Below are 21,180 nucleotides of genomic sequence, written 5' to 3'. Positions count from 1 at the left end.
TATTTATAATTTTGCTATAGGGGCATTTTTCATGCATGCAAAGCCCTCAGTGGACTCCCAAGTTAGATACAGTGGTACTATTACAACTGAGATCCATGTGTATGAAGAGCTTCTGAATCTAATATTATAAAGGCAAAGATACTCACTGTAGGGATGAATAAAAATCATTTCAGTCTTTCTGTTTCAAAAGAAAGCATGTCCAATAATTTGTGTAGTGTCCCAAAATATTAACAGAGATAATATGGAAGCTCAACTTGGTTACTTTACCATTCTTTCTCTATGTTCTTCTGTCTCAAAATGAGTGAAATATATTATGGGAGAGGGTCTTATTCCCTTTTAGTGCTCTGTTTTAAATGTTTTTTCCTCTCAAGTTATATTTTTTCTAGTAATAACACAATCACATTGAAATAATTAACCTTGCATTTTCTTCCCTTCGAAAATTAATGCACAGTACAAAACTGCATTTTATGCTCTCATTCACATAGTCATTTTAAAGAAAACACAAAGAAAAGGTTTCAAGTTTCTTAGGCTATTTGGGGGGAAAAAGAATCAACTAGAACAGCAGTCATCCGTGAAAACAACTGACATTTAGTTTCACATGTAAGGTAAAGCTGAATGGCATGAGAACCTTTCTACTCACAGGTATCTAAAGATTCGTCTGAATCATCAGGGCAGTCAGGGTCCCCATCACACAGCCAGCTCTGGGAGACACAAGTCACATGATCGTGGCAAAGAAATTCACCAGGATCACACAACTGCTGATCTGAAAATGAAAATGTTTCGAAATAAAATATGAATGATCTGAACGTGAACACGAGAGCAGTACAAAGATGAAATGTGGGAAAGCAATACATAAAAGGTACATGAGTGTGATCCACATTTTCTCTTCAGGAGCAAAACTAAACCAAGTATTTGTCTTAATTTTGGCCACTTGGCTCAAGCACACATTTTTGATAGAAGTGACTATGTTGTGGTCTCACACATTCTGTTCTGAAAATAGTTAAGAATTCTGTTTGTGTTTATGACTAGAGGTTTGGTCATATTGGATAAGACATATGGCTATCACAGTCAGTGGGTTTTATAGAAGATATTGATCCAAACCAGAAGTCCTGAGTACAGAAATTTTAGTTTCCTCCTCTGCTCTAAGAGAAAGAAAAATCAGTAATAAAAATTAAATATTGTACTTAAACTCCATCTCTGAGAATTCAGTTCCGAATCATCCATCCTGATACTGGGGATTCATGTCAGTTGAATACCCAATATCATAATATTTCTTTTCTTTTCTTTTTTCTTTTTCTTTTTCTTCTCTTTCCTTTTTTTGCTACAACTTCCCATATGACAGTTTCTGCTACCGGACCGCAAACTTCTGTAAAGCTTTGCTCTAATTTGGGTTTCTACAATTGGTTGTATCCAAAAATTACATTATTTTCCTTCCATAGCTTCAGAATATTTAGGATCTGTAGTCTTTCTTCAAGTCCTAGTAAATTTATTATATGTCTTGCTTTGTTTTTGTTTCTGGTTTTTTTTTTTTTTTTGCAATATACTTACTTACACACTGTGAATCCACTCAATATAATATTTACTTTTTTACATATTTTAAATGTCTGAAATAGGAATGTTTCTTACAATCGATAATCTCTGAATGTGAAAGAGTGTTAGGAACATCTTAACCATTTGATATCACTTATACTTTTGTTTATGTATATACAGGAATGATTCAAAATTTTAAAAATCTATCAATAAGTAGGTCTTTCAATATGTTATCAAATAAAAATTCTAACTGATATGAAAGCATTAGACCATAACTTCACTGACATTTTTCCCCTAGTAATATACAAAATGATGGTGCATTTTCCACACAATGGTTGGATAAAATATGGTATATCTTTCCTTTCTCTCCCTCCCAACCCCCACATAATTTTCAATAAATATACATTACAAACATGCACAAACATACACACATCTTTAACCAATGGATGTGGTATATAATTAAATTTTTCCCGTTCTCATACTATAGATATTTCCTGAAAGTCCCTATTGTTTTATCTTACCATATTATATTTTTCAACAAATCTACCGTCAATATCACACTTATTACCACTGTTATCATAACTTGTTTTTTTAAGATTAACTTAATTGAGCATACTCTGTATTTAGCTCAAACTGTTGCTACAAAAATGTAGAAGTCACGATCTTTGGCTTTGAGGATCCAGCAGACTACTTGGGCCAACAGTTCCCGGAGGAAAAAGGTACTTAGTGTATACAAAAAGTTGCCAAATAAATGATATAGAAAATGACTGCTAAAAGAGACCACACATAGAAATGGAGACAAAAGCAAAGAACAGTTTGAAGATGTACTTTAAAAATGGGTAGGACTTAGATAAATAGAGAGTAAATACAAGATATTCCAGACAAGGAGTAGAGTAAAAGTATGTCCAAGGCACTAATCACTTTTTCTTTAAAAACAAAAAAATTTATTTATGTATTTATTTATTTATTTACATCCAAGTTAGTTAGCATAGTTAGCAACAAGTGTCTTCCTTAATGCCCCTTACCCATTTAGCCCACCCCCCCACCCCCAACCCCTCCAGCAACCCTCAGTTTGTTTTCTGTATTTAAGAGCCTCATATGTTTTGTTCCCCTCTCTGTTTTTATACTACTTTTCCTTCCCTTCCCTTATGTTCATCTGTTTTGTATCTTAAACTCCACATATGAGTGAAGTCATATATATGATATTTGTCTTTCTCTGACTAATTTTGCTTAGCCTAATACCCTCTAGTTCCATCCACACGGTTGCAAATGGGAAGGTTTCATTCTTTTTGATTGTAAGGCACTAATTATTAAAATCCATTTGAAACAAAAACAATTGCTAAAATTGGAATGACATTCAGGTTATAAAACTGTTGTTGTTGTTTTTTTTTCCCCCACCATATGTATTAGTACGTTCCAAAGCTAGAGGAGGAGAATATATGTTTTGCTTTAGACTACCCCATAACTTTTATATAGGAAAAGAGCATGGGATAAAATTCACATTGTTTTGCTTATAGAAAAAGAGACCACATAATTTGTAATCAAACTGGGAGAGTTCTGAAGATTAAGGAAGGCTTATTAAGAATTATACTGGGAAACAGGTATAAACCAAATTTCTTCCAGAAAAATCAGAATGGATGTTCTTTGTACCTATAGCTACTCTGCATTTGATTTATGATCTTGAGATGCTAGACTGTTTCCCACTTTCTTTCCTCCCAAACTATAACAAATTGCTATGAGAATAAGGGAAAAGAGATGGTGCCTTGCTAAATGCCATTGTATAATTCCTGACTCAGTAAATAATCAATAAGTACTTACTGAAAGTATAAAGAAACAAAAAAGAGCCATAAAGAACTATTTAGGGTGTTGGAAATAGTATCTCAAAACATAGGTCAGAGTCAGTAATGAAGGACTTTGATTATCATAGGAAATGTTTTGTAGATAATTTGAAGTCATACAAAAGTACTTAAGAAAGGCTATTTATGATAATATATGCGACAAAGTCATCTGTCAGGACACTCTTGCAATTGTCTAGAGAAAAGCTCCAGATGATTGGACTAAAGTACTGGGAACTAAAATGGAGACTCTGCTCCAAATGATGTAAGAATTAATAACTGGTGACCAAATGGTTGAAAGGCTCAAATGTATTTCCAAGTGAATAGCCTCAAAAATTAACTGGATGGAATCTCAAAACCAAAATAAAACATATGGATATTAACAAAAAAAGTAATGTACACATGGCCCTGGTCATGCAGGCAGTGGGATAATAATAATAGGTATAACAGAGGGAATAATAAGTATTTTACAGGGTTTTTTTTTTTTTTTTACCTCAAAAGCACTTCCATTCTCCCCTCCCCCAATCTTAATTTTTTCATTCATTTACTTAGTCAACAATCACTAATGAGTTTCTACTATGCTCTAGGCACTGAAGATAACTTTTTTTTAAGTAGAAATCCTTGGCATCATGAAGCTTATATTAATAGTGGCAGGATAGAAACAAAAACAAAATAAATGAGTTATGTGTATAATACATAAGAAGATAAAACTTTATGGAGAAAAATAAAACAGAGAAGGGGATTAAGAATTGGAGGCTGGGGATATGGATGTACAATTTTAAATAAGGTGGTCAGAGAATACATCGCAGACAATGACATTTGAAGTGAAGGGGAGGGTGACATCCATTTGAATAAAAGGTAAAGTAGTAAGAGTCATATACTATGGACCTGAGGCAGGAGGGTGTCCAGTAAAATTTAAGGAATACTGAGGAAGTCAGAATAGCTGGAGAAAAAGAGAGAGTAGAAAGAGTTGGGGCAAGGAATCAGTATATACAGGGTTGAGGAGGACACAGGAAAGCTTGATTTTTATTAAAAGTCAAGACGACAAACCGTTGGAAGGTTCTGAATAAAGAGATGATATAACTTACTGTTTTAAAGTATAATTCTGACTACTGTGTTGAGAAAAAACTTCAGTGAAGTGAAGGTGGAAACAAGGGGATCAATTAGGATGTTATTGCAATAATGTATATGAGAAGGGATGGTTGGTGGATAAATATATCGGTGAAATAGAGTTTCAAGACAGTGTTTGATGAGGAAACTGAAGTCAAATATCCTGCTCGCCATCTCATTAAATGTCAGAATCTGAAGTTCAGATCTTTGACCCTAAATGTAGAACTTCTCAACAGCTTTTGAATATAATGAGTATGAGATGCTTGTGGGAGATTCAAGAATAAATATGCATCAGGCAGAGATGCATTTTAAGTCTGAAATTTAGGAGAATAATCAAAACTGGAAACATGGAACAGAACTGGAGCTGTAAAGGAAACAGCAAAAAACTATAGGAATAGATGTAGATGAAATTTAAGTGAGGTGGGGGGAAACGGGTAGAGGCAAAGAAATAGGAGTAGGTCAGGCAAGGGGACAGAGGGGACAGAAAGTTTATCCAGAGATACAAAAGGAGAAGGGCAAAGGAAAAGGAGTTTCACTAAAACCATGTGAAATTTCAAGAATTGTAATGAGGAAGGGCGTCACTGTGACAACACTCAATACGATGAGTTCTGAAAAAATGGAGCAAATGTGTAGGCTGAGGAAAAGATGCCACTGAAGGAAGAGAGACTGGAGCCCAAGGATGTGGAAGTGGAACAGTTTCCCAAGGAGAACTCATGTGGCTGGAATAAGAACCTAAACACTAGTAGGAGCACCTGCCCAGAGGAAGAAAGGAGAGAGAAATGAAATAGACATGAAATAGATAAGTAATTACCTGGTAGGAAGCTGCTTTCTTGCCTGGTTGTGTTTTCTCAAAGAACTGAAAAGCAAGATTATTTTTTTACAATTTGCAAAGGATGGAACTGGAAAAAGTGGTAAAGATTAGGATAACTGCTGAGGGAGTTGGAGCAGGACTCAACTAGGAATTTGTGAAAGGATTTCTTTCTAACAACGATGAGGATCCAGCTAAGGCTGAAAAGTGTGCAGTTGACAATTATCATGTTTTGTTCATTTTGTGTTGTATTAATGTCCAAACGTTCACCTACATTGAACACAGATACAGAATAATCCCTTGGGGAAAATCTCAGAAGAAAATCCCTTGGGAAAATATGCAAACCACCCTCAATACATATTCACATGTATAGATATCTACCCAAATCCATCCTAATTCAAAATAGATACATATTAGGAGTAAGACAGACTTACCGGGATTTACCTAATGAGCCTGTGTTATCAGCTTCTAAGCAAGATCCAACCTTGAAAGACAACTTGTACTGTTGCAATTTTGAGGACAGGTTTATATTATCTCTCTAAGAAGTAGCAGTTAAGAATAGCTTTCTACAACTCACCTATTTATTTTTCAACCAGATATTCCATTTCAAGTTTGGTTTTTAAAAGCACTGATTATATGATCCAAATGAATGAATGTTCACTACTTCAAGGTGATTATTTTAAAAGATATCCACCGGATTCAGTTCCTTGAATCAGAAGCTAAATATGTTCTGTGTATATATGTATTTTCCACTTATCCTATTTAATGCTTCATGCCACACTTCTGAGATATTCAAACTAATCTTATTTTAAATATCTTCATATTGTATGAAAGGTATTGTTATACACTGTGATTAAAACAAGAAGCTTATGAGAATGTGTAGGCAGTTTCACTTACATCCCTAAGGAAGAAGATCAAAGCTAGGACCATGTCTATCTCTTTATAATAATAGTCTCTTGCAATAAAAAGACATGAAAAGATTAGGACAACCATAGCCTATAGACTTTTACTAAGTTTGGATTCACCCTAGATTAGTATGATAATCTTGCTACATTTATATGAAAGCATATAATTGCTCATTTTAATAAAAATTAAGAGTAACATTTTTGGAAGTTGCATGTAGATGGTCTGAAACAAAAGATTTTAGATACATGAGTTGCCACAGACTTATCTAATTTGTATTTCCTCATTTTAATGTCACAATGAACTATTTTTTATCTTTTAAAAAGACAGGAAGTATCACAGTCAAATACTAAAACTAATATCCCCCAATAGGCATCTATTGAAAAAATTAGGTAGACTCCAGCTCCTTGAGTTTTTCACCATGATTAATTTATAATAATGTGATGCCATTTCCCTTAGATGTCAACTTGCTATTTAAATACTAATGAGAATGTTAGTTTACAAAAAAAAAGATAATTGCCTACTAAATGCACAATAGGACACTATGGGGACATTTAAAGGAAGGATAGGGGCGCCTGGGTGGCTCAGTCGGTTAAATGTCTGACTTCGGCTCAGGTCATGATCTCACAGCTCATGGGTTCCAGGCCTGCGTTGGGCTCTGTGCTGATAGCTCAGAGCCTGAAGCCTGTTTTGGATTCTGTGTCTCCCTCTCTCTCTGCCCCTCCCCTGCTTATGCTCTGTCTCTGTCTCAAAAATGAATAAACATTAAAAACATTTTAAAGGAAGTATAAATGATGAACTCTGGTAACTGCATATTAAAGGTAAAAGGAAGGGTAGCACCCATTCAACAGCTAAATTCCTGAGGAATGCAATATTGATCCTAGCTAAGTTAAAGAATTGCTACAACCTCCTGCACTAGCTAAGCATTAGGGAAGGTCTGTGACTTAGATTTTCAGAAGTTAGTTAACATCACAAATATTTATTTAGTATAACTACTAAATCTAGTATATCTATATATCTCATCACTGAGAGTCATATAATGGTTAATAATATACCATCTATAATTGCTAAAAGAGAAATATAGCTACATTTCCTTTCTTCCCACAATAAGAAGCAATGATTCCATTACCAGAAGAATAGAATTCTTGTAGAGATCTACAGAAATTCTTACTGTATTACAGATATTACTAGTATTACTAACTCAACTTCAAATTTTGATTAAGCTCATGTAAAATTAAAGGAGTGGTGTTAGTTATCGAGTTATTAGGAAGTACCTTAAATCTTTTGCCTTTATATTTACCCCTTCTCCAGAAAAAATGTGCATATATAGATGAAGAAAAATCCTTTAGAATTCCATACGAATTGTTTTTTCATAATATGGCAAAAGTATTTCTTCTTCAATGCTTTCTTCTACTATCCATTCTTGGTCCAACAAACACTTTTAGTTCTCTATGCTCTTCTATTCACTTTCCCTAAATATATACTTTCATGTGTCTTTACTGTTTTATTGCTTTGCTTGGAATGCCCTTTCCCGTACAATGAAATTCTAGTCTCTCCTCTAAAGTCAATGACATTTTACCTCCTTTAATCAAAACTTCCCCAACAAACTTTTTTCTTCCTCCATCACCAGTTCTATAACACTCCATCCAAAAAGCTCCTATTGTATTTTACCATATGTATTGTAGCTACTGGTAATGAGCTCCTGGGGGGCTGAAGGTTCTGTCTTAAGACTTTATATTTGCCCCAACAAGGTGACTTTAATGGAAAAATCTCACATTTTCTGAGAATTATTCTTTCTTTCTTTCTTTGTTTCTTTTTTTTTTTTTTTTGGATAAAGGGTGGGGGATAAAAAACAAAGCAATACTGTGTTTTATATTTTATTATCAAAATGATAAATAGCTTTATTTAGTTAATCACCAAAATTAAAACGAAGTTATCCCCTGGTTAAAATAAAATAATCTGAATACTAAAGTTTATACCATATGAAATTAAAGCATCCATGAAAACTAAAAATCAAACTTGAGAGAGATTCAGTGTTATCCTCCAGAGTCTCTTAAAGACTATACTGAAAATTACACTTTTACAATACCTGGTTATGCAATGCTAACTTAGCCAAATATATTATGATAGTGGTATTTTTTAAGATAATTCTTTTAAAAATACCATCTTTGTAAGTGTAAGATAAAATGTAACTCATCATTTTAAGTCTATGTTTAATAGAAATAGGAAAATATATTTGGATTATATTAAGAAGGTTTGTGTGAAGAAAGGTCGGTCAAAAATGGTCAAACCTGGCAGTTTAATTTTACCAAGTACTTAGTTTTCCTCCACAAAAAGCCTGGTTGATTAAAAATAAACCATATTATACACTATAAGACTATATAATTCATAGTATCATTTGTCTTTCTTAAATCCATCTTAACAATCTGCCCAAGCTTAAATTAGAGGGACAGTTAGTAATGAAGAGTGCTAAAATCAAACAAGAGACCAGACTTGAAAATTCCGTGAACAGACAAACTACTTTAGTCATACAAGCAAAGCTTAATTTAGCTTATTTGCGAGGCAAGACAAAGGAGACTAATTTGACCTGGGTCACTTCTTGCTTATGCCTCTGAAAATTTAAGCAAAACTTAAATTGTTCCCCAAAATGGATATGAGGTAACCGCTAACCAATTCCCTTATATTTAAGAAAATCATAATATTGTAAACAATCACTGTGAAGAATAGTCCTTGCCTCCATACTATATAAGCCGCTTTATAACAATATAGCTCTAAGCCTCATTCCACATGGAATACAACTCTCAGTTTGCAAACTATCTTTTTGGTGTAGGCACAATAAACTTTTACTAACCGCCACTTCAGTAATTCATTGGTTTTTACTTCTTTTTTCTTTCCTGAACTTTTTACAAGAGTACCCACCTTTCAATAATAACATGAATTTTAGTTAATAATTCCCATTGTCCTGCTGAATCGTTATTGAGAATTTAGACACTTAATTACTCTAAGTACAGACATATGTGCACATACACTCATACAGTATGTACATATATTGTGGTATTTTAAAATTAGCATACAACTCCACCTAGAACTCTGTTATCCCTGAAGCGAAGACTGATTAAGACAGACAAACCAAATGTTTGAATAAGAGTCCTTTGGCAGGCTGAATAATGGTACCCCAAAAATGTTCATATCCTAACTCCCACACCTGAGAATGTCACCCTACGTAGTAAACGGGACTGGGCAGATGTGATTAAGCTAAGGATCATGAGGTAGGGAGACTAGCCTGGATTATCCATGTGAGCCCAATGTAATCTTTAGAGTTTTTATAAAAGGGAAGTCAGAGAGGAGAGAAGATGCGAAAACAGAAACACAAGTTGGAACGATCTGATGTCCCACACCAAGCAATGTGGGACGGCCTCTAGAAGCTGAAAAAGGCAAGGAAACAGATTTTCTTCTAGAGACTGCATAAAGACTCAGTCCTAAGGATAGGACTTAGGCTTCTGACCGCCATAACTGCAAGATAAGAAAGACTGTGTTGCTTTAACCCACTGAGTTTGCAATAATTTGTTACAATAGCAATAGGAAACGAATACTAGAACCATTACATCTCACAGCCCAAACATTACTTTTTTTCAAGTCTGATTAGCCAAGCCGTCAGGTACTTTACCATTACCTTAAGGCCATTTTCTCCTAAGTTGCGTTCTGTTCATTTCAACGCTACCTGCTTAAGTAAAATGCCTCTCCTCCTTGATGTCAAATGACAGGACTAAGGCCAACAATACTAACTAGAAACACATGACAAGACTTTATGAAAAATACAGTATAAATGCTCAAGTAAATGCCATCTCTGGGAAATATATGAATTAGGAAGAGTGTGTGTGTGTGTGTGTGTGTGTGTGTGCGCGTGCGTGCATGTTTTTATTCTCATGAGATGAGAAAATGCCAAAATGTGATATATTTGTATTATGAGAAAATTGTAACTGAATTGTATATTTTTATGTTTTCTGCTGGCTAACAAATTTGCAATCACCCTATGCCTTATTAAACGCCAAGTGGTTTTGGTGCTGCAAATGGCAATTTGTATTTACATAACACCTTATGTAAAACCAGGACAAAATTGGAAATTTAAAGAAGTACATTATCTTCAGAAGAAGCTTTGCTCATTTATCATTTCTATCATAATGAACAAATGAAAAGTATCTCTGTAAACATTTCAAATCCAATTTGACATTTAATTTTCAGAAAGTTGGTTTTGTTTTGTTTTTTGTTTTGTTTTGTTGTTCCCTTGATCATTTAAATATTCTTAGCCTCCTTGTTATTGTTGTTGTTGTTTTGTTTTGTTCTGTTTTTCCTCAGGAAGTGATATTGTAACACACTCAGCGTAGAACTGCTTTTTTTATCAAGAAAAAAACAAAAAAGTACCAAAGTAAAAACACTGTCTTTTATTTAGCAAGAGACAAAGGTTGTATTTTTCAGTGGAATAAAACTGATACTTTCAACATGGTCGACTCCACTTTTTATTATCATTGGACTAAAGCTTTGCAGTTCAGTGTTCTTTTCTGAAAATTCAGTAGAAATGTTCTATTTCCTTTTTACCTGCCCTTTCTCAAAAGCCCTGTGAAATGAATCTGCAGAGTTATTTCATATACTACATTGTTAAGGAAAGGGAAAATTTTGACAGGTCTCCTTCGTAAATGTAAAAGAAAAAGCCTAAATTATTGACATTTCCTTGCAAGTTCTATTCTCTAAATCCTGTGTGATCCTCTTCCAATCTCCCAGGGGGTACCAAAATTCACATCTTTTTTCTCATCTCTAGGCTTAGTGAGATATGAAGCAGATGGTTAGGCTTTGGCTCTTTCGGGGATGATGCAATATCTCCTATCTGTTATGCTGTGTTTTAACCATTAAGGGCTCTTCAAAGACTAAAATTTCACTTATCTCAAGTTCCAACTTTGATTTTAAAATATATTTCTCAACGATCATTTCTTGTTTCCTATTTTAAAAGACTTTAAACTTACTCATTTAATTAGTACTCATTTATGGTGAACCAAAATAGGAATGTAATGATGAAGACAACAGGATTTCTACCCATAAGTTGCTGAGGGGGAGGCAAATGTAGAAATATTTACAGTAATGTGAAATAAGTGTTAATATAGGTGTGGAGGGTATTGGAAAAGCATTGCAAATGGAGGAACTTGTGCTGTGGACAGCTGAGAGTTGTGCTGTAGACAGCTGCAGCAGAGATGCAGAGAAAGCAGGCAGGAAACCTTTTTTGTGACCTACCCAACAGCTACTTTTACCACTTTTGAAAAACCCCATATCCCACTGTAGAGGCAGGGAAAACCATTTGCTTGCTTTTCCTGTCTCCCTTGTGGCGAGGGCATGGACATGTGTCCTGGAGTTCATCAGTGACAACCAAGGTTGAGAGTCTGCTAAGACTTTCCCAGGAAACAATTTTCTTTCTATTAAAAAGAAAAAAAAAAAAAAAAAAAAGACTTGAGAGGAGGAGAGGAAGAGCTTTCTGCATTGCTTTAGGTTGTCAGCATTTGAAATCTGAAACAGCCACAGCCATAATCAGAGCATGAGGATAAATAAGCCTGAGGACAAAGGCTAACACAGTGAGGATGACAATAGCAGAAAGACATTCATCACTAGGTTTTAGAAGATAGTGTTGGACTACCCTGAGGTACCTCTGCACTCCATCCCATGGATCTCTACACATTTTGTCATGTTATGCAACAAATATCCTTATTACTTGGCCATGGCATGTTGCATAATTTCACTACCAACCAGAAGAAACTGATACAGGTATCAGGGAAGTTCCCCCCAAAAAAGGTATGTTAAAGTCATTTTAATATAAAAAAGTGAGATTGCCAAGCTCACTAGGTGGGAGAATAACATTCCAAACAAAAGGAAGATCATACAGGGAACACACGGTATATTACTGGAACACCAAGTGATTCCTATGGCTGAAGTTTAGTTTATGTGTCAAAGATAGCCTGGAAAATAGGTTGAATATTCACATTGTTTGACTTGAGTGCAGTCAATATTTTAATATGTTCTTCATGCAGTAAGCCTTCTTACTTTTTGTTATTTTTTAAAAATAATTTTAATGTTTATTCATTTTTGAGAGACAGAGAGAGGTAAAGCACGAGCAGCGGAGGAGCAGAGAGAGAGGGAAACAGAATCTGAAAGCAGGCTCCAGGCTCTGAGCTGTCAGCACAGAGCCCGAAGCAGGGCTCAAACCCACGAACTATGAGATCATGACCTGAACCAAAGTTGGATGCTTAAATGACTGAGCCAGGCACTCTTGACTTTTTGTTATTTTAAGTTGATACATTTTTTAAAAGACTTTCTTGTGGGGAAGATAATAATACTATAAATGGCAATAGTCATTGAATGCACACTATCTGCCACATACTAAAATAAACAATCTATTTTATTTAATACTCACAAAAACTTGTTATTTATGTTCAACGAATGGATCAGATACGAGACTGTTTAGAAAGTTGAAAGACTTTCTTAATATTACCCAACTAGGAAGCAGAACACAAACACTCATCTGACTGACACAAAGCTGCTCTCATTACCACTAAAGGAGTTTTTTCTCAGTTTGGAGATTACTGGCATTTTGAGAGCAACAATTTTTGCACTGTGAGTATATTTAGCATCATTGACTTCTAGAGATTAAATGCCAGCAGTGCCTTCAGTCATTGCAACAGCCCCAAACATTCCACACATACATGTGCAGGCACTACAGATGTTGCATTATATGACCTGGAAGTCATATAAACCATTGTTATTCACCCTCTTTTTAAATGTTGTGACTTTGCACCAAATTTGCACTTCCAAAATAGGTCTCAGTGCTTCCTTCTTCTCAAACCTTACCCAAGTTCTGGCTGATACCTAAAATTCCGTGTGTTTGAGTCTCAGATCTATAAAGGCAGCAACTGTCCCTACAAAGAATGAACCTTTGTTTATAATTTATTTACAGCTTTGTGAATAAAAAATAAAAAAGAAGGCATTTATGGAGATAGAGGCAATCATGAAGGTATACCACAGATGAAAAGACTGAATATTAAGAACACAAAAGGTTGGATATTATCAAGAATTTCCTTCTTTAGTATTCTCCACAATCAAAAGCATGGAATAAATGAACTTTCCAGCTCCTTGTATTTTATCTCCATCATCAAACAAATACTTAAAATGTATGAAAGTCCTCTAGGGGGGAAATTAAAATATGGTGAGATAGTGGTTTCATAGAATGGTTACCCTTTTGTAGATATATGTCTAAACCCCAAACTATCAAATGAGAAGAGCATCTTTATTAGTTAATGTGGTAGAGGACAGAGGTCCCAGCTAGGCGGGCTTATGTTATTTGGATAATTGTGAAATATGAATGAAAGTTCAATGGGTTTCCTAAACATAACTATAAGTAACAGAGATAATTAAGTACTTCTCTGCAGAAGACACATGTCATGAGAATTTAAATGAATCCTTGTGAAAGTAATTATTACTCTATCAAAAGGAAAGGTCTAATGTAACATTTTAATGTTAATAGGAAATTAGAAAAGGTAGCCATGGGGGCCAAAAGGAATATAAATCAAGCCTCATAATGTTTTCAGGAAGAGATATAAACGCATACATGTTCTCACATTATGCCAATGATTTTACATGTTTCCCCCAAATTAAGAAATTACTGACAAACAATATAATTTAACAAAACATGTATTAAATCATATTACCTGACTCTGTATTAGACTGTTATTATTTTCTATCATTCAAATTTTGGTGATATTATAATTACACAAGTTATATTTAAGTAAAACAAAACAAAATGGAAGATAATAAAGGGACAAAAATCAAATATTCTGAAGTTCACCACTCATAGGCAATAACTGCAACTACTTTTAAAAATGTTTCTGTTGGTTTTTCTATACATATAAACTGTTGGATTTTTTTTTAATATTCAAAATATTGTTCTTTTTGATTTTACTCAAAAATACTTCGTGATAGGGCACCTGGGTGGCTCAGTCGGTTAAGCATCCAACTCTTTATTTCTGCTAAGGTCATGATCTCAAGGTTCATGAATTGGAGCCCCACATCAGGGATTCTGCTTGGGATTCTGTCTCCCTCTATTTCTGCCCCTCCCCTGCTTGCACTGCCCTCCAAATATAGTGTCAAAGTAAGCCCCCAACCTTACTTTTTTCCCACACCCTAAACTATACTTCTTATTGTTTTTGAATGTCAGTACAAGAGATTGTATCATTGTGATATTTCTATTTCTTTTGACCTCAAACATATTCTGCATATCTTCTGACCATTTTCAAAAGCTTGTTAATTTTAAGAGACCCCATGATAATAGAACTTGGAAAAATTCCATGAAGCGTGGACATCCTGGTGCTTGCCCGTTTTTCAGGAAATATGAGTTTTAAGTGAGTTGTGACCTCATTCTTAAGCTGTACTCTTAAGATGCAGCATCCTTCCCAGAAAGACAGCTCCAGCTCCAGAGTTGCCATGAGGAAGAATGAACTACCTATGCAATCCTGTGGTTTAAAGTTCCTTTGTTGAATAATCATTTTGCAGAAGTGATCAGCCAGTTTGCTGTTTGGTTGACCAGTTTTAATGTTTCTTTATTTTTGAGAGAGACAGAGACAGAATGCAAGTGGGTTAGGGGCAGAGAGAGAGGGAGACACAGAATCCGAAGCAGGTTCCAGTCTCCGAGCCATCAGCACCAGAGCCCGACGCGAGGCTCAAACTCACGGACCATGATATCATGACCTGAGCCGAAGTCAGACGCTTAACCAACTGAGCCACCCAGGCGCTCCTGATGCATTGCAAAGGAAAAGTTCCTGAAGGAAAGTAAAAGTGCTATTCCAGTGTACACATAAATGATAAAAAAAGAAAAACAGCCTTAATGCTGATACGGAGAAGGTTTTAGTGGACTGGAGAGAAGATCAAACCAGCTCCAACATTCCATTAAGTCCAAGCCTAAACCAGAGAAAAGCCCAAAGGCTGAGAGAGGTGAGAACGCTGCAGAAGCAAAATCTAAAGCCAGCCAAGGATGTTTCATGGGGTTTGAGGGAAAAAGACATCTCCAAAATATTAAAGTAAAAGGTGAAGCAAGTGCTGAAGTAGAAGCTGCAGCAAGTTATCCAGAAGATCTGGCTAAGATCATTAATTAATAATGAAGGTGGCTACACTAACTAACAGATATTTTATGTAGACCAAACAGCCCTTTTTGGAAGAAGATGTCATGTATGATTTTTGTGGCTAGAAAGGAGAAGTCAATGACTGGCTTCAAATCTTCAAAAGATAAGCTGACTGTCTTGTTAGGGGCTAATATAGCTGATGCCTTGAAGTTCAAGTCTGCTCATTTACATTCCAAAAATCCATAGGCCCTTGAAAATTATGCTAAATCTATGTTGTCTGTGTTCTACAAATGGAACAACAAAGCCTGAATAACAACACATGTGTTTACTATATGGTTTACTGAATAGTTTAAGCCACTGTTGAGACCTACTCAGAAAAAAAAAAAAAAAAAAAAAATCCTTTCAATACATTTACTGCTCATTTGACAATGTACCTGGTGGTCACCCAAGAGCTCTGTGGAGATGTACAATGAGATTAATGTTTCATGCTTGCTAACACAACATCCATTCTACAGCCCATGGATCAAGGAGTAATTTTGGCTTTCAAGTCTTATTATTTAAGAAATACACTTCATAAAGCTATAGCTGCTATAGAAAGTAATTTTTCTACTGGGTCGGGGCAAAGTCAATCAAAATCCTTCCGGAAAGCATTCACCATTCTAGGTGACATTAATAACATTTTTGATTTGTAGAAAGAGATCAATATATTAATATTAGCAGGAGTTTGGAAGAAGTTGATTCCAATCCTCCTGGATGACTTTGAAAGGTTCAAGACTTCACTGTAGGAAGTAACTACAGATGTGGTGAAAATAGCACCACAGATGTGACTGAATTGCTGCAATTTCATAACATTGTAATGGATGAGGACATTCTTCTTAAGAATGAGCAAAGATATATATATATATATGTGTGTGTGTGTGTGTGTGTGTGTGTGTGTATTTTGAGATAATACATACCTTTTGAGATAATATATATCTTTTGAGAGACTATTAGCAGATGATTGGGAAGATAAAAGTGTAGGCAAACATGAGGAAAACAAACAAATTTTAAGGACTCTGGTCTTTTACTGATGTTAACTATGAATAAGTCCTGACAACTATACAATTAAATTTGATATATTCCACTAGATTAAATAACTTTTCTAAAGTACTTAAATGTTTAAGCTACTTTAAAATATATTAAAAAATGAATTAAACTTAAGAACAAGTTAACATTTGGACAACAAAGACTTAAAATATATATACAAGAACCTGCCATCTCATATTTGTTAAATTTTTAGCCTCCCCAACTATGTTCTATATTCAAAGAAGACTAAATGTATTCCAATTATTACAATTTAAAAGTAGGTATATTAACACAATATCTCATCATGTTTTTAATTATCTACCTGTTAATTACTATTCATTATATACATTCATGCTCTTGTTTCCAAAGGGTATTTGTGGTTTCTTTGATATGAATTCTGAACACAATTTTGTAAATATCATTATGTGTCTTAGACATTCTTTAATGAATAGATTAATTAATCATGGTAAAAGAATTATTAAAAAAATTTACTGAGGAAAAACACAGAAAAGAGAGTAACACACTTATCAATATTTAAATGGTAGCAGGATTGTAATTCAGTTTACAAATTTACAAATTTAAAAAACTGAATAAAAGAATTTTCAGTTCCTTCATGGGCAGCTAGAATATACTAAATATTATAGACAATATACAAAAGGATGCTACCAACAGTGGCAGCAAAATATTGCACTGAATGTCAGCAAAATAGACTGAAAGTCAAAAATCTGAACCAAAATCCACATTTTACTCACTTATTTATCATTTATTTAAAATCATATTATATGCTTAATTGACATAATAAACTATAAGTGTTCCTTTGCTGATGAAATTTGTGCAATTTTGGAAATTTCTCCATTCCTCACCTGAGTGCTCAGTGAAGAAAATAGAATAAAAATACTGATTTTAGTAACAGGAGTCACTTCCAGTGGACTGGTAGCCGGCATTCTTTTCCTTGCTATTTTTTTTTCTTTTTTCATTTCCAACTTCACTACCTCCCAGCTTTCTTATTTGAGAGATCAAAAAGTTAAAATTTTTAGTGTTTATTTATTTATTTTGAGAGATAGAGAGTGTGGCAAGTAAGGCAGTGTCAGAGAGAGAGAGAGAGGGAGAGAAAGAGGGAGAGAGAGAGAATCCTAAGCAGGCTCTGTGCTATCAGCACAGAGCCCGACATGGGGCTCGATCTCATGATCTGTGAGATCATGCCACAGGCCAAAATCAAAAGTCAGAGGCTTAACCGACTGAGCCACCCAGGTGCACCCCGCAAAAAGTTAATTGAATCTACTAAATGATATCTATATCCTGGAATAGACAAAGCATCATTCCTTCTCTCAGCATATCACCAAATCAGACTACATGCTAAGATTCTTATAAATACATACGGTAACCCAAAGTGTTTTATCTTCTCCTTTAAAATATTTGTCTATTTATGCTACTTTTCATTACACATAGAGCTAGATGCACTTCCCTTACCTTACTCCTACCCAAAGTCTGACAGCATCTTTGGTGGGGCAATCTGTAAATTTAAGTGTAGATAACACCTGCACAAATGGTTCATTAGCTCAAATAAGGATTGAAAATGTGAGCTCAGTGAATTCTTACACTCATATGAATTCAAAAATCAAGAGTTTAATACATCCCATCCCACAAAAGTTAGTGGAAATGAAAGCAAAATAGAAAACTATACAGGTTAGCAGTCGGAACACTGGGTTCCCAGATGTATCTTGATGCTTCCCTCCTGGGCAAATGACTCCAGGGCCTTGGTCCTGAATTCCTCATCTAGAAAACAAGTTTCAGCTAAGGACAACTTTAAAATCCTCCTGGAGCTCTTGTATCTAAGTATTGTACTCTGTAGGCACATGCACTGGATGAATCTTAAAGGTTTGACTCTCTTTTCTTTTGAAATTCCCTTTAGTAAAAATTTACTACATTTGCCTCATTTAAATACATTAATTTCATTATAAAATATCCTGGTCTTGTTTTTGAGCCACTGACTTCTACCTATCTTATCTCTCAATGTTACTCTGTTATTTTTGTTCATTTCAAAAAATTAATTTGCATATTCAAAGATTAAAAGTAGGCACTATTTTTTTATAGTCAGAATAATCTGACAGTAAAAAATCATGCCTCATTAAAGTTGATTTAAAAAATAACATGTCAAAGGTTCTTAATTCAATTTTAAGATATTTGTTGCAGGCATATTCTCAAAAATTAGTTTTGAGAATAAGAAGATGTATCCTGAGGTGACTTCTTCAAAGCATACTAAATGCATCTAATAAATGTATTAAATCATTGAAATTAGACACTGATTTCTATGTGATTTGATTTTTCTCTCTCTTTTTTTAGCACCATAACTGATTTCTGAGGCTTCTAAAGCCAAAACCATGCATCTTGACATATAAAAAAATCAGTTATTTATACATAGATAATCCCATTATGTCTCCATATTATACATACTCTTTATTATAATAGTGTATTGTGGTGTTTAGATGCTTTTTTGTTTTCCACAGACATTTCATGTTTAGCAATATAAATCTATTTTAGCCACTCAAAAGTGTAGGGGAGGGGGGATTTTAAGAAAAGATACCCCAAACAGTACATCCTGGAAATCCATACTGGCCCCAAATCAATAGTCCACAAAGTTGTTTGGGGGATGTCTGTGTTAAAGACACCTGGGGTGTGGGCTAAACAAAAGCAAATCCTGGTTCCTGATTAGAACCTTTGGAGATAAGAGTGCAAAAATCAGAATTTTATAAAGTTCTCCTCTAACCCAGAATATCTACGTGTCCTTGTTAATATTAAATCATGTCTTCATGTAAATGAGACCTATAATTTAAAGAATTTCTCTTCCTCACCATAATCTAAGCAACCTGACACATGTGTTACAGTGAGTACTATATCTTAGTTTGGGATAACCATATCTCTTGTTAATGGGGAATCCCATCTTGGTCTCATGCACCACTGAGGAAAATATCAGCCTCTCGCCTTTGATTCTCCTCTCATTTTTTTCCTTACAGATGGCATTTTGTCATTAGCTCCCACCAGAGGCATATCTAAACGGTGTGGGCTCTAGGTTATTAATGTTTGGGGACATTCTTTAAGGAAAAGAATATAAAATTACAAATGCAAAATTAGGTATAAAAATATATATTTAAAATGTGAAAGAAATTATAATATGTTACAAATTTAAAAAATTTATATATGTTAAAACATCAATGAACTTGAAAACTAACACAATGTTTTCACTAATTAACTCAGTAACATACATCTATAATGAATACCTTTTCTCCTTGTTTTTTTTAATTTCAGCTAGATATTTTAGTCATCTTTACAATCATATTTTTTTTTGACGTTTATTTACTGAGAGACAGAGAGACACAGAGTATGAGCAGGGGAGGGGCAGAGAGAGGAGGAGACACAGAATCTGAAGCAAGCTCCAGGCTCCAAGCCGTCAGCACAGATCCCGACGCGGGGCTTGAACTCTCAAACTGCGAGATCACGACCTGAGCTGAAGTCGGACACAACCGACTGAGTTATTCAGGTGCCCCAATAATCATATTTTCTACAGAAAGAATAAAATGTGAATCCAGACTTTTCTCTTGAATATTTGATAAAAATTTTAAATCATCATCAGCTTAGAAAAGTTTCTTTAAATTTTGTGACTTATTATTGAAAGAACCATGGCGCATGGAAAGTGCATGGTTGTCAAATTTGGGGTCACCTCTATATACCTTATATATGAGCTCTAAGATTTGGAATAATTTTCCATTGACTAGTTTCTTGTTTTGTACTACCTACATAGTTCAAATGTCATTAAGCACACTCATATAGTGATATGTCCCTTAGCTCTGCACTCATTTATCATGATGTTGGATATATCAACACAATGATTGGAAGCCAAACATACACTACAGTGGTTACAAATAACTATTCATAGTGACTGTGAATCACACATAAATTATCTCACTAAACACAAATTAAATATACTGTGCACTCAATTCGCTGAAATCAGACTCCAAAAATGCTTAGTCACCCCAACACCTGACTCATTCTCATCTCTTTTCTCACCTTTCTCAGTAGTAAGTACCACCATTAACCCATTGCTCAAACTTTATTTTCACAGTTTTAACTATATATATCTACTTGGTTTGGTACTGGGGAGACAGACCAAGAAGTGTATTCTTAGAAGTTGAAATTTCACCTACATTCTATTATTATTTCTAGCCCAAGACATGGAGCTGTTTCTAAACCTCTGCTTCTCAGTCAACTCACACATCAGATGAATCATTGAATTATGGTAATTTTATTTTCTATATCCTACATGGCACTAGAGTATCATCTCTTCTTCCATTTTGATTGGAATTTCAGTCCAAGCTATGAGTATCTCTTGCCTCTTTCTGCATTAAGCTTTGTTTTTCTCCAATTCATTTTCCAGGGTGTGATCCACTTTTAGAATACATCTAATAATTTTAAATCATTGCTTACATTCTTCAAAAACTTACACTTACCATAAAATTTCTGATTTCAGTAAACACAGTGTATATGTATAGGTATATACATACATATATATATATATATATATATATATATATATATATATATATGCCTATATATATAGGCTCTCCAGGATTGAACCTTTGTTCACCATTCACCTCCTCCCCCTGCAAACTCTGGGATCCAGCCCAAACTGATTTATTTTTGGTCTTTCACTACATGTATTTCCTTGCCTCAGTTTCTTGACTGATTCTGTACCTTCTGCTTGCACCACTTTTCTCTCCTC

General features: G+C 34.6%; 1 protein-coding gene across 3 annotated transcripts in view; it reads right to left on the bottom strand.

Moving 5' to 3' along the window:
• The window catches only part of LRP1B (LDL receptor related protein 1B), a 1,899,539-nt gene that overhangs the window by 1,541,862 nt on the left and 336,497 nt on the right, over positions 1 to 21,180 (bottom strand). For all 3 annotated transcript variants that reach the window (XM_078451331.2, XM_078451332.2, XM_078451333.2), the window contains exon 2: positions 641 to 763. In XM_078451331.2, coding sequence (XP_078307457.2) covers positions 641 to 763 — 123 coding nt within the window. The remainder of the gene's footprint in view (positions 1 to 640; positions 764 to 21,180) is intronic.

The sequence above is a fragment of the Panthera onca genome, chromosome C1 (assembly GCF_046562875.1).
Source record: "Panthera onca isolate mPanOnc1 chromosome C1, mPanOnc1 haplotype 2, whole genome shotgun sequence".
In the NCBI taxonomy this organism is placed as follows: Eukaryota; Metazoa; Chordata; class Mammalia; order Carnivora; family Felidae; genus Panthera; species Panthera onca.
This window is presented reverse-complemented; position numbering and strand designations above follow the sequence as displayed.